Below are 13,795 nucleotides of genomic sequence, written 5' to 3'. Positions count from 1 at the left end.
ATGCACTGTAACGAGATGGGGGACCTCAGCAGGGCACGGCGAGGCCTTGGGCACTCAGCAAGTGACACCCTCCCCACCCCGCAGCCAGCTCTGCTCCACCTGCCAAGACCCTCATCTTCCCCGGGAGGTCCAGCCACGGCCTAGCCCTCCCAGACAGGCCCCGGCCTCCCCAGGCCGCCTCACACAAGCCGCCAGGGCTCATCGGAGGGGCCCCTCTGGGAACCAGCCCCCCCTGCTGGAGGCCAAGGTGACAGCTGGTTGCAGACTTGTGGAAATCGCTTATTTACAGTTCTTTTACAAGTTTAATTCAAACCTGGGACTTACACCGGCTCTCCAGGGCGTGACGAGGGGCAGCGAACCTGCTGCGTTTACCACGCGCACCAGGTTCCGGTCAGCCCCAGAAACCAGCTCACTGCCCACGCCACCTCCCAGCGGTCCCCGGAGGAAGGCGCCAGCCCTGCCGGTGCCGCGTGCCTTCCGCTTGTATTCCTCAGCTTTGAGAAAGCAGCGGATGCCCCTGGCTGTTGGCTAACGGAAGTGCCCTCCACCTGCCCACTCAGTGGCGACTCACCGGCCGTCTCCCCCCAGGAGCCTCTGCGTCCCCCTGCCATCAGCAGGACCCAGCTTTGCAACAGAAGCGACAAGAAGCCTAATCACGAGTACAGGGGAGCCGCCCACGAGCAGCCCTTGGGCCAGGGTTTCCAGCGTTCTGTGTGATCCAGACTGCAGAGATACAAGGATAAGCCACTGTTTTGGTTCCCAAGTTTTATTCAAGAACTGATACAAAATTTTCCAGATAAATGAGTTTTAATCCTCGTCTTCCTCCTCTTCTTCGTCCTGGTTAATCTGGAAGTATCGTAATTCGTAACTCTCTTTGCTGTTAGCAACTACACGCAACCAATCACGTAGATTATTCTTCTTCAAATACTTTTTGGTGAGATATTTCAAATACCTGCAGAGAAAGGACACTTGAGAACCAGACAGACGGCCTTCTCGCATTCTCAAACATCTGACTGCTGTAAGATGTGCCCACTCAAAACCATCACAACTCAAGGTGCCTCCCGGCAAAAACCAAACCACCCAGCCAGCGCCCTGACCACAGCTTTCAGCCGCAACACCTCAAGTGGCAATAAAAATCACAACAGACAAGAAGGTATCAGAGCTGCGACTGGACAGTGGCCAACGGCTCTTAGTGACCGCCAGAGAAGGGCGCCGTGGCAACACCGTCAGCTCCGCTCGGCACCTTAACACTGCTTGGTGAGAACTCACTCCCGGCCAATGGGCTTCGAGCACTGCACGTCACCGTCCCGGGCAGCCTGGGCTGGCAGGCCTGTTCCCATCCCCATCTCTGCTGTGCTGCTCACTCCCGGCACACGGGGACAGGGCCACCCACCGCCAGCACAGGGCACACGAACTGCCCAGTCTGACAGCCTGAGGCCACCTCTGCCCTGGCAGCAGGCAGTGCATTGGAAAACTGAGCCCCCCCCCCCCCGCCCTGCAACGCTGGCCCCCGCACGAGTGCCGGCTGCTGCACTTCCAATCCAGCTCCCTGCTAACAGCCTGGGAAGGCAGCAGCAGGTGGCATGAGTGCTTGGGCCCCTGCACCCACGTGGAATTCCACTCCTGGCTTTGGCCTGGCCCAGTCCCCAGCCACTGCAGCCATGAGATCTCTGATGGATGATCGAGATCTCCCTCTCCCTCCCTCTCTGCTTTCAAGTAAGTGAATCTTACCAGAAATATCTCAAATAATAACTGAAAGGCAGAAACTGACCTGATGCCTGTCTGGGATTATGGAAGCCTGCCATCTTGTTTCTTCTCCCACCTGCACCCTCTCAAAACCAGGAGAAAAGGGAGATACAGCCACACAAGCCACTGCGGGGCAATCAACCTCACCAAGTCTCGGTCTCTCCTGGGGACCCAAGACACTTACCGCCTCCAGACTGCTGCAAGCACTACCGAGAGGCCCAGGCGGATCCCTGATGTCAGCCAGGACCCTGTGTTAACCAACTCACCGCTCCAAGAAATGCACTCATTACCCGCGTTAGCCACGCCACAAAGGACCTTCACGGATAGGTGAGGATCGCAGCTCACTCTATCCACGTTTCCCTACATTGAAGTAAATCAAGTTGACTGTTCCACCTAAAAATACCTTCTGCTATCTGTTATCTGTACTCAGGTAAAACCTACAGAGAGTCTGGATTAGGGACACCCTGAATGCCTCCACAGCACACAACCCTCATCGTTCAGTAGGACAGCTGCAGCGGAAGGCGCAGGGTCCTTGCCTCCTGCACCGGGTCAAAGGGACCTTGTGGAGACTGAAAGGAGGTGCACCCCGGGCCGAGAAGCCAGACAGGCTCTGCTGACCCCAGCCGGGCCCCTGGACACCTGGAAGCCTACAACTGCACCTGCTTCCTGCTCCGTCAACTCCGCTTCCTGAACATGAAATGACTCAGAGGCCGCCGATGTGGCACCGCGGGTGGAGCCACCACCTGTGATGCCAGCGTCCCAGGTCAGAGCACAGGTTCTGGTCCTGGCTTCCCCACTCAAATCCAGCTCCCTGCTCCGAGCCTGGGAAGGCAGCAGAGGACGGCCAAGTGCCTGGGCCCCTGCCACGCACAGGGGAGACCACGCAGAGCTCCGGCTCCTGGCTTCAGCCAGTGCAGCTATTTGGGGAGTGAACCAGCAGACGGAGGTGTCTGTCTCTCTGTCTGTCCCTTTTCTTCTATCAATCTGCATTTGAAATAAATATTTTTAAAAATACATAAATAAAATTAAAAGCAAAGGCTTAACTATAACCAACTTGTCTTAGCACACCTGAAATTTCCCACTACCTCATTCAATATGATCACAGTTCCTGGGCCAGGAGCTAGGTCAAACAAGTCGGATTCTTTAGTGACTTGTAAGTGTTCTAACCTCACCCTCAAAACCAGCGTACAGCGTGGCGGGAGCAAGGAACTCACGTCTGCACGGGGAAGAACACGGTGAGAGCACGGCCCAGGGCTGAGCTCCTGGTGCCACAGCAGCTGCCCTGGGCCATCAGCACCGCCTCCGAGCGCCTGCGTCTTGACTACTGCTCCCGATGGTCCAGTTCTTGCTGGTGCACCACGGGAGAAAGCAGGCGATGATGGCTTCAGGGCTTGTGCCCGGACACCCACATGGGAGACCCAGGTGAAGATTCTGGGGTCCCTGGCTTCAGTCTGGCCCAGCCCTGGCTGTTGTGGGTATCGGGGGGGGGGGGGGGGCAAGGCAGGGAAGAAAACTAGTGGATGCAAGATCTCTCTCCACTTCTCTGCTTTGTTGTTGTTGTTGTTGTTGTTGTTTTGACAGGCAGAGTGGACAGTGAGAGAGAGAGACAGAGAGAAAGGTCTTCCTTTCGCCGTTGGTTCAACCTCCAATGGCCGGCGCGCTGTGCTGATCCGATGACAGGAGCCAGGTGCTTATCCTGGTCTCCCATGGGGTGCAGGGCCCAAGCACTTGGGCCATCCTCCACTGCACTCCCGGGCCACAGCAGAGAGCTGGCCTGGAAGAGAAGTAACCGGGACAGAATCCGGTGTGCCGGCACCGCAAGGCGGAGGATTAGCCTAGTGAGCCGCGGTGCCGGCCGAGACTTCTCTGCTTTCAAATGAAATAAACAGGGGGGGGGGGCGCTGTGTCACGGCAGGCTAAGCCACGCTTGGGACGCCGGAATCCGCATCTGAGTGCCAGCTAGACCCTGGCCCATCTGTTCCAACACAGCTTCCTGTTAACGCATCTGGGAAGGCAGGGGACAGCAGTCCAAGTACGTGGGTTCCTGCCGCCCAAATGGCTCCTGGAGGCTACAGGCACTTGGGGAGCGAACCAGTGAACAGAGATCTCTCTGTCGCCGCCTTTCAAGTCAACACATTCTAAAACAGGAGAATGCAGCACCTTCACTGCCTGCGATACTGCGGTGTGAAAGACAAAACTTCAAAACTGCCCCAGCTGAGTCCTTAACCACCATTCTAACAGGCCCGCACGCACTGCGCCAGCTCGGGAGGGGCCCGCGACCCCGCCCGCCTCGCCTTACCTCTTGGAAAAGGGCACCTCGGAAGTCACCGTGATCTTGCTCTTGCTCCTCTCGATGGTCACGGCCCCGCCCCCGAGGTTCCCGGCTTTCCCGTTCACCTTGATCCTCTCCTGCAGAAACTGCTCCTGCAAAGCGTCCGTGCAGCCGTTAGCGAGGCGACAGGTTCTCCAACAGCAACCACTTTACGTTCAGGCTTTAAAAGACTGAGAGTTGGGTGGGCCGTGGCTTCAGCGCTGAGACACCCGCACGAGACCAGAGGCCGCGGTCTGCTGGCCCAGCTCCCGCACACGCTGGGGAGCAGCAGTGACAGCCCCCGGCCCCGAGCCCCGCCGCAGCACCCGCGGGGTGAAGCGGGAGACGGCAACGGCCTCTCAAACACTTCTCAAAAATGAAACCGGGAGCCGGTGCTATGCGTAGTAGACAAAGCCTCCACCTATGGCGCCAGCTCAAGTCTCGGCCGCTCCTCGTCTGATCCAGCTCCCTGCTTAGGGCCTGGGAAAACAACACAAGACGGCCCAAGTGCTTGGGCCCCTGCACCAAGTGGGAGACCAGGAAGAAGCTCCTGGCCCCTGGCTTCCGATCAGCCCAGCTCCAGCTGTTGCAGCCATCTGGGGAGTGAACCAGCGGATGGAAAACCTCTCTGTCTTTCCCTCTCTCTGTAGCTCTGCCTTTCAAATAAATAAATAAATCTTTAAAAAAAAAGATAGCAAACCTGTAGCTATTATTCACGTACAGCCTGTTCCACCGCGTCTGCGCATGCTCCTGCACGGTGAGACCGCATGGCCACAAAACCATGTCAGGCTGCCTGCACACGGTCACCACACCAGTGCCCCAGTCAAGAGCACACTGGAAAACCAAGGCCAGACTGTTCACAGACAACAGATCAGTCCAACTGCGTGTTCTCAGTCCACCCGGAGGAAAGAAAACGCACACCCCCAGCACAGCCACGGGGCGGCGGCCTCAGCCAGGCGGTGACCACCCTCCCAGGCCCGCGCCTGAGCCTGGGCAAGCGGCTCTCCCCCATGCACTGCCTCTCCCCCATGCACTGCCGGCTCCTGGTCCAAGGGGTTTTTTCCCTTACTATTGCAACAAAGGAAGTCATTTTCAGCTCCAAACTATCATTGTCTTTGAAACTGACACGGGGCCATGGCCTGTCTAGTTGCCTCCCGGCTACTGTGTTTCCAATTCAGTTCCCTGTGACTGCACCTGGGAGGCAGGTGGGTTCCCACTCAGGTGGGAAACCCTGGCGAATTCCTGGCTGCTGGCTTCGGCCTGGCCTACCTCAGGTTCTTGCAAGCATTTGAGACCTCCGTCACTCTTTGAAATAAATAAATCTTCAAGAAAAAAAGAGGCTGGTGTTGCGGTGCAGTGGGTTACCCCGCACCCTGCAGCGCGGGAATCCCAGCTGGCCCCGTCCAAGTTCCAGCTGCCCCACCTCCGCGCCGGCTCCCTAAGGCACCTGGGAAGCAGCTGAAGGCGGCTGCCACCCATCTGGGAGACCAGGACGGAGCTCCAGGCTCCTGGCTGTGGCCTGGCCCAGCCACAATCACAGCTGCCACTCGGGGAATGAAACAGCAACGCAAGATCTCTGTAACTCTGCCTTTTAAGTAAATAAATACATTTTTATTTAAAAAAAAACCCTCCAATACAAGTATGAATCACGAGGGGAGCAGAGTGACTCAGCCCTGCTCTGCCCAGCAAAAGTTCCCAGGTGGAGACGCCGCCGGGGGGCGGGGCAGGCGTGACAAGACCATCACAGACACAGCTGGAGAGAGCCACCGCGGTGAGGAGGGAAGAGGTCAGGGCAAAGCAGGAAGTCACTGGACAGAGCGAGAGCCAAGGGCACGGACGTCCAGACCGACACAGGCCAGCGAGCTCCGCGTTAACTGGCCGCCACGGGCCAAGCCTGCGTGTGTTTGAAAACCATCTAAGACACTGATCTCGGCGGCCAGTGACTCGCTGGAGACTGCGGAGCGAATGTGAACTCAGGAGACTTCCGCCAAGTCTGCAACGTCCACGTGCGGCCACAAGCCGGCCGGCGACGTGCAGCTGCAGCACGCAGGGGACGACTCTGTACTTCCAGACTGAAGAGGGAGAGACTACGAGGGCCAAGTATGGGGGGAACCAGTACCCGGTGCAACACCTCACCAACCACTCCAAGCACAGCACGGGGTCTGTCCATGGCAAGCCTCAGCGGCAGGCCTAGGGCACCGCATCTGACGCCGGACGGGACGCCCACAGTGCACACCCGGGGGCCTGCGTTCAGGCCCCAGCCCAGTGCGGATTCCACTGGCTAATGCACTCCCTGGGAGGAAGCAGCTGGGACCCTGCCACGCGGCTTCTGCGCTCCTGACGGCGTCAGGGCACAGACCGGCGGATGGAGGCTCTGGCTGTCCCTTTAGCTTCCAAATAAACCAAAGTTCAGGGAGGGGCACCACGTTCCCACCCAGCTGCTCAACCTCCAACCCAGCTCCCTACGAGCGCGCCTGGGCACACAGCGAGTAGGGCCCAAGTGCTGGACGCCTGCTGCCCGCCCGTGGGGGACACCAGGACGCTGCTCCAGGCTCCTGCTTCGGCTGCAGCCCTGGCCGTCGTGGCCACCTGGGGAACACATCAGCAGATGGAGGCTCGCTCTGTCTCCCTCTAACTCTGCCTTTCACATAAATGAATCGTCTTCAGGAAGGGCAGCCTGCGCCTGGCCGCGCCCTGACACTGCAGGGGGAGCCCCAGGCCCACCACACGTGCCGGAAACCCAGGGGTACGCGGCTCCAGCGAGGCTGCCTGGTTCTCAGGTGCCCGACCCTGCAAACAGGAGGCAGCAAACCAACGCTTCCCCAGCTCCTGGCTGCTGCAGCCCGCCCCGCCCCGCCCCGCCTGTGGGGGTGCAGCCTTGGAGCCCCCCCACTTACGAAGTTGGCCGCGTCCATGATCCCGTCTTCCACAGGGTGGGTGCAGTCCAGGGTGAACTTCAGGACCTGCTTCTTTTTTTTGCCCCCCTTCGCCACAAGCTTTTTCTGAGAAAGCAAACAACAGCGGTGAGGACGCCGGCGGCCGAAAGCCGGAACGGTGTCGGGGCGCCAGGGCCCAGAGGTGCGGGATCCACGGGGGAACTAAAGGAAGGTGCTGACCAGTGCTGAGCCGGGACCTGAGGCTCGTGCCTTTCTGATGACAAGCTCTGCCCGGTCCCCGGACAGCAGCGTCAGTGATGAACCACCAAACGAAGGCGTCCCTTGGTCTGCCACCTCACCCCAGGCTTACTGCTCACCCCGACCCTGGCCCCGGGTCCCCACCCGCTGGAACTGTCCCCCGCATTCTGCCTCCCCTCCCCTCCCAGGGGCAGCTCGGGGAGCCGCCCCAGCTCGGCCCGTATTACGAGCACCGTCAGTTCCTGGCCTCGGGATGGGTTTAACCCACGAATGCACCTGCAAACCAACAGGCCTCCGACCTCACTGACACCTCCCAAACCTGCGTACTTACCCGTGCATCCACCTTTTAAAGCTTAGCAAACTCTAGATAAGCCTTTCCGGGGACACGCCTCCCCTCCCGGCCCTCTCCGTCTAAAAGGACTTCGCCTAAACCCTGCACTCTGTGGGTCAACGTCTCCAACACCCAGCGTTACAGAAACGACTCCGGAACCACAAGCACACAGCGCAGAGGCATTCACAAGGCCGCCGAGCACAAGAGAGAACCGGAAATGCTGGCCCAGGACCCCCAACACCAGAGTTCAGCTCCGAGCCGGCTTTCCGCAGGCAGCGCCGCACGGCCCATCCCGGCCGGGCTGAGGGAGGCTGGCGCTGGCCCCCGCCTGCTCAAGAGCGGTCGGCTCGGCTACGCCCCCGTACACTCGCCCGGGGGTGCGAGCAGCGCCCTCCGAGTCCGGCCTCCCCAGGCCACCCTGCGCCCCCCGAGCCCACTCGCCCGGGCGGGGGCGGCCCGACAGACAGCTCCCTCTCCTCCCCAAGAACCAGGCCCCCGAGCCAAAGGCGCGCCCGGCCCGCAGCCTCCACGCCCCAGCTCCCCGCAGAGCAGAGGCCGGCCGTCGGGCCCGAGCCCCGGCCTCGGGGGCTCCGGGATCCCCAGCCCGGGCCGCAGGCCGCGGCCTCCTCTGCCCACAACGTGCTGGGCCCGCTCGCTGTCCCAGCCCGCTCCGGCCGGCCTGCCAGCCGAGCCGGGCCCGATGCTGCAGAGCGATGTCCCCAGGGAGCCTGGGCAGACGGCGGCCCCTCGAGGCCCACGTGCCTCTCCCGGAGCCCAGGCCTCACGCGGAGCCATACTAACCACGGGCGCCATGGCGGCAGCGGAGGCAGAAAGGGAGGTGGACGCACTACGCAGACGCAAAGAGCACGCAGGGCGCAGGGCACGCAGGGCCCAGACAGCGCCAATCGCTCTGCCACGCCCCTCGATCGCCGCCAGCGCCTTCCGTTCCGTGCCATCGGGGAGCGATTGGTTCTCCCTGAACGCAAACTCATCCTCTTCCGGGCCTGCGGGGTGAGGAAGGAGGCCGGGCGGCCTGTTCCACTGCGAGCGATCGGCGTAGGGGGGGAGCACCAGTCTGGACGAGCCCAAGGAGAAATAGAGGGGTTGACTCTACTTGGGAAGAAAGGAAAAAAAAAATTAAAGACATGCAGCGAGCCGTAAATCACCAGCTAGTGGCACAGGAGTGGAACCCACTGGCTTGGGGAGGTGGGGAAATCCCTGTAGCCGTGGGGAAGCGGGAGGTTGAGAGGTGCCCGAGCCCAAGGCCACTGTGGCTCCCTCCCGCCTGCAAAGCCCAGCTTGGAGGCTCACGCCCGGGGGCTGTGGGAGGCAGGCGCAGGCCCAGGTGTGACCCCTCCCTGGGTGGGCCTGGCAGCCGGCCCGGGGGCCTCCGCGGCAAGGGTCCTCGCGCACCCCCAGGCTGCCCGCCGGGCACCCGCCGCACCCCCGCGCGTCCCCGTGGGATGAGTTCTAGGGTGCTGGAGGAAGCCGACCCCACGCCGGCTCCTCTGGGTTTAACCCAGATCACCTGCTGCGCGCCTCGGCGCTGAGGCTGGGCCATGCGCACCCTCTGCCTCGCAGGCGGCCAGCGAGGTCCGTGGGCAGGGCGCCTCACTTGCCGTCCCGCCGCCGGCCCCCGGCTCTGTCCAGTGTGCGGGCTCCGGGAGGTCTGGGTCCCGGCCCCCGCGGCGCCTCCGCGCCACCCCAGTGGTGGTGGCCGCTTCTGCCAGCTGCCCTTCGGTTAGCCGGCGAATACGCTGTGTACTTGGTTGGCAGACCTTTACAGTCCTCTCTCAGAAACCATGGACGGTTCCAGCCTAAGACGGCTCGACTTACAGTTTGACAGTGGCCCCAGAGAGACATGCATTCCGTGGACACCGACTTTTCCGAGGCCCAGGGCCGTGTGGTCCCCCGCTCTGGGCTGGGCCTCGGATCCTGAGAGGCACAGTGACAATGTGCTGTTGGTTGCACTGCAGTGCGGGTGTATTAAATGCGTGTCATCTTCAAAATGGGCTAATGGGGGCCGGCGCTGTGGCGTAGCGGGTACAGCCGCTGCCCATGTGGCGCCGGTTCGAGTCCCGGCTTCTCCACTTCCGATCCAGCTCTCAGTCAGCTCAGCTCTGGCCATTGTGGCCATTTGGGGAGTGAACCAGCAGATAGAAGACCTCTCTGTAACTACCTTTCAAACAAATAAATATTGTTTAAATGGATTAATCATTTTACTTACTTATTTGAAAGACAGAACAAGAAGTATCTTTCATTCGCCTGGTAAACTCCCCAGTGCTCCCACATCCACGGTTGTGCCAGGCCGAAGCCGGGAACCCAGAACTCATCTGGGTTTCCCACATACATGGCGGGAGCCCACGTACTTGGGCCACCGCCGGCTGCCTCCCAGGGTACACACCAGCAGGAAGCAGCTGGGAGCAGGGTCGAGGTCCAAGCCGGAGACTTCAGTGTGGGATGTTTGTTAGGTAGGCACCGTCCTCTGCTTTGGAAGCCCCAGAGGCCCAGCATCTTGCGCTTCGAGGTCCTGCTCAGACCCTGATGCCCTCCCAGGTGGTCCCGGCCCTGACCCCAAGGAAGCTCCCAGGAGAACTCTCTCTCCTCAGGACCAAATGGGCTCCCTGACCTGGTAACGTGGGCACTAAACCCTTCACAGGCACTCTAAGGGGAGCCCCTCTGCTCTGCCCAGAGCCAGCAAATCTGGGGAGGAATTTGCTGATTTTCACCCAACACACCCTTTCGCCAGGCTCCCCATCCTTTGTCCTGGAGGAGAGGGGAGGGGGCAAAGAGACTCCCTTAAAAACCTGGAGTCCACACAAACCGCACTCAGCTCCGCTCGCTGCTGAGCCCCCGCCTGGCCTGCCCAGGTGTGTTCTGCCCACTCGACCATGGAACCTCGCTCTCCCCAGTCCCAGCGACTGGGCGCTCTCTCTGTCCCTTCCATTCTGCCCGATGCCCTGTCCCCAATAAGGCCGCATCACCCTGCTCTCTGTCTCACGCCTGAGTCCTTTCTTGGGTGATGACAAGAACCCCACAGCTTCCATGGCCTTGGCGCCCACGGCCTTCTCTCTGGAGTTATGCTAAGCATATATTTTTTTTTTTGGACAGGCAGAGTGGACAGTGAGAGAGAGAGAGACAGAGAGAAAGGTCTTCCTTTTGCCGTTGGTTCACCCTCCAATGGCCGCCGCGGCCGGCGCGCTGTGGCCGGCGCACCGTGCTGATCCGATGGCAGGAGCCAGGAGCCAGGTGCTTCTCCTGGTCTCCCATGGGGTGCAGGGCCCAAGCACCTGGGTCATCCTCCACTGCACTCCCTGGCCACAGCAGAGAGCTGGCCTGGAAGAGGGGCAACCGGGACAGAATCCGGTGCCCCGACCAGGACTAGAACCTGGTGTGCCGGCGCCGCTAGGCGGAGGATTAGCCTAGTGAGCCGCGGTGCCGGCTAGCATATATTTCTCACAAAATATTTCCAGTTTTACAATGAGTTCATGGGATGTGATCGCATTGTAAGTGAAGAGCTTGTATAGTGCGGAGTCTCCTGATAGATAGACCCTGGATGGCGCTCCTGACCCTGGGAGAGCCCTCAGGGCTGGGTCCGGCACTGTGGTGCAGCGGGTGAAGTCGCTGTCCCATATGGGCGCCGGTTCTAGTCCCGGCTGCTCCACTTCCAATCCAGTTCTCTGCTATGGCCTGGGGAAGCAGAAGAAGGTGGCCCAAGTGCTTGAGCCCCTGCACCCACGTGGGAGACCTTGAAGAAGCTCCTGGCTCCTGGCTTCGGATCATCCCAGCTCCAGCCATTGCAGCCATTTGGGGAGTGAACCAGCGGATGGAAGACCTTTCTCTGTCTCTGTCTCTCCCTCTCTGTCTCTCTAACTTAGCCTCTTAAGATTCCTCAGGGCTCCCAGCACTCCTAAAACATTCTCCTAAGTGACCGATTCGAGCCGTCTCTCTGCTCTCCTGCACCTCTGAGCAGCACGGGGCCCCGTGGGTCCACCCTCCTTGCCAGGCAGCTCTCCTGGCTCTCATCCCTGCGTGCTGGCTACTCCTCCACTGCCTTGCTTGAGCCCTCAGCTGTGGCACACCCGGCTCTGCTCACCCTTATGGACATAACCCAGGCCCTTACCTTTAGGGGTGACCCCCAGCATAGGTGTGCAGCGCCCCCCAAACGGACTCCTGCCTGCTGCAGCCCATGGCGCCCTTGACAGCTCTAATCCAGTACGGCCTGATGTCTCCAGTGGACCACCCTGCATCCTCAACCCTGTCCCCATTCCTAGCCCCTCACTCCACCCAGCGCCCCTTCTTCTCTATCTGCGTGTCTTTAAGATTTATTTTACTTGTTTGAAAGCTAGAGTTGAGAGAGAGAGAGAGATGTTCCACCTGCTGGTTCACTCCCCAAATGGCTAAAATGGCCAGGGCTTGGCCAGGAGCCAGGAGCTTCATCCAGATCTCCCAGCTGGGTGCAGGGGCCCAAGCACTTGGACCTTCTTCTACTGCTTTCCCAGGTGCATTAGCAGGGGGCTGGATCAGAAGTGGAGCATTGCAGGTGGCGGCTTAACCCATCACACCCCAACTCTGACCCCACCCCCACCCTGTATGTCTTTTTTTTTTTCTCCAAGTATGGTCCAGCTTCTGGACTTTGCACTTTGGATTCCCCCTGCTTGGGACTTTCCCTGGCTTTTCTTCTCCTCACCCTCCAGGGGCCCAGGTTCAGGCCCTCTCTGCTGTGGTTCTCTAGGGTGACCTCAGCCCTGCACCTCCCAGCTGTTCCCCAGCTCATTCTCCTTTCTGTCTCCAGAGCACTGGGATGCTGCTGTGTTTACTGTATACTTATTTCTTTTTTATATAAAGATTTTATTTTGTTTATTTGAAAGACAGAGTTACAGAGAGAAAGGGAAAGAGAGATTTTCCATCCGCTGGTTCACTGCCCAAATGGCTACACCAGCCAGGGCAGGGCCAGACCAAAACCAGGAGCCAGGAGCCAGGAGCCAGGAGTAGCTTCTGGGTCTTCCATGTGGGTGCTGGGGTCCAAGCACTTGGGCCATCTTCTACTGCTTTCCCAGGCCACAGCTGAGAGCTGGATCAGAAGTGGAGCAGCAGCTGGTGCCGCGGCTCACTAGGCTAATCCTCCACCTGCAGCGCCAGCACACTGGGTTCTAGTCCCGGTTGGGGCGCTGGATTCTGTCCCGGTTGCCCCTCTTCCAGGCCAGCTCTCTGCTGTGGCCCGGGAGTGCAGTGGAGGATGGCCCAAGTGCTTGGGCCCTGCACCCCATGGGAGACCAGGAGAAGCACCTGGTTCCTGCCTTCGGATCAGCGCGGTGCGCCAGCCACAGCGCGCCAGCGGCAGCCATTGGAGGGTGAACCAACGGCAAAGGAAGACCTTTCTCTCTCTCACTGTCCACTCTGCCTGTAAAAAAAAAAAAAAAAAAAAAAGTGGAGCAGCAGGACTTGAACCGGCACCCATATGGGATGTTGGTGCCAAAGACGGAGGCTTAGCCTGCTACACCACAGTGCAGGCCCCTGCACCCAATTCTTGCTTCCTGCTACCGGATGCCCTGGGAGGCAGATAGCGATGGCTGAAGTAACTGGGTCCCTGCCACCTAGATGGAAGGTCTAGATTGAGTTCCTAGATCCTGGTTTCCAGCCAGGGCCCAGCCTCAGCTGTTGTGGGCATCGGTGGGGGTGGGGGGTGTGAACCAGCAGATGGGAGACATCTGTGTGTGCATGTGGGTGTGCCTGTGTGTGCGTGTGTGTGTGTGTGTGTGCCTGTGTGTGTCTGCCTTTGGTAAATACAAGGAGAACAAGTGGTTTCCGCCTAGGACTCACTAGTGGAAAACTCCTCATCCTTGAAGACCCTGCTCCCATGTTGTCTCCTGGTTTTCCCCGGCCATCGGCTCAGCCCTCATTGAGCATTCTCTGTGGGTCAGGCTTCGGGCTTGAGTCCGACTGCAGGAGGGGCGGAAGCAGTGGCTGCGTGGGTAGGGAGAGCGCACCACCGCTGGAGGAATTCAGCATTTGCCCAGCCTGGAATGGCAGCGGGGGCCCTGCTGGGAAAGCACAGCGCCTCCCCTTCGGGGAACTCAGATGGCCCCGGACTGGGGCCTTGAGCGTCTGGAAGTCCCCTAAACACCTGCCTGAGTTGTTCCCGGAAGGCTGGCCCCACTGTGGGGAGGCGGGCCTGTTACACCTGCGCGGAGGCCCCAGAGTTGCTCGCTTGGTGCAGCGTCGCCCCCCCACCCCCACTGCAGGCCTGGGATCCCCGAGCCTCTCGCTCCG

At 60.2% G+C, this 13,795-nt stretch overlaps 1 protein-coding gene across 7 annotated transcripts; it reads right to left on the bottom strand.

Annotated features, from left to right (window-relative positions):
* Positions 1–750: 750 nt before the first annotated feature.
* On the bottom strand, positions 751–9,489 carry RPL22 (ribosomal protein L22). Of its 7 annotated transcripts, none has more exons than XR_011390917.1 (6): positions 9,051–9,278; positions 8,285–8,632; positions 6,955–7,059; positions 4,046–4,170; positions 2,961–3,094; positions 751–952 (listed from the first exon to the last, which is right to left on the bottom strand). XR_011390917.1 is itself a non-coding variant. In XM_070079378.1 (5 exons), the coding sequence occupies exons 2-5, from the start codon at positions 8,333–8,335 to the stop codon at positions 808–810; spliced, it is 387 nt and encodes a 128-aa protein (XP_069935479.1). In that variant the 5' UTR covers positions 8,336–8,632; positions 9,138–9,489; the 3' UTR covers positions 751–807. The 7 variants fall into 7 exon arrangements, 5 of the variants coding, with proteins under 5 accessions (XP_069935479.1, XP_069935478.1, XP_069935480.1 ...); XR_011390918.1 differs by having other exon boundaries at positions 8,324–8,632; XM_070079378.1 differs by lacking the exon at positions 2,961–3,094 and having other exon boundaries at positions 8,324–8,632; positions 9,138–9,489.
* Positions 9,490–13,795: the final 4,306 nt, after the last annotated feature.

Source organism: Oryctolagus cuniculus, chromosome 7 (assembly GCF_964237555.1).
Source record: "Oryctolagus cuniculus chromosome 7, mOryCun1.1, whole genome shotgun sequence".
Classification (NCBI taxonomy): Eukaryota; Metazoa; Chordata; class Mammalia; order Lagomorpha; family Leporidae; genus Oryctolagus; species Oryctolagus cuniculus.
The sequence above is the reverse complement of the archived record's forward strand: the minus strand, read 5'-3'. Positions and strand labels throughout refer to the sequence as shown.

Coding starts and splice junctions, on each gene's coding strand:
- RPL22 (XM_070079376.1), bottom strand. CDS start 9,083: ATGGCCCAGCCTCAGCGCCGAGGCGCGCAGCAG. Junction 8,633..9,050: donor AGCGCCGAGGCGCGCAGCAG/GTGATCTGGGTT, acceptor CTTCCCAAGTAG/AGTCAACCCCTCTATTTCTC. Junction 4,171..6,954: donor TCATGGACGCGGCCAACTTC/GTAAGTGGGGGG, acceptor GACGCTTTGCAG/GAGCAGTTTCTGCAGGAGAG.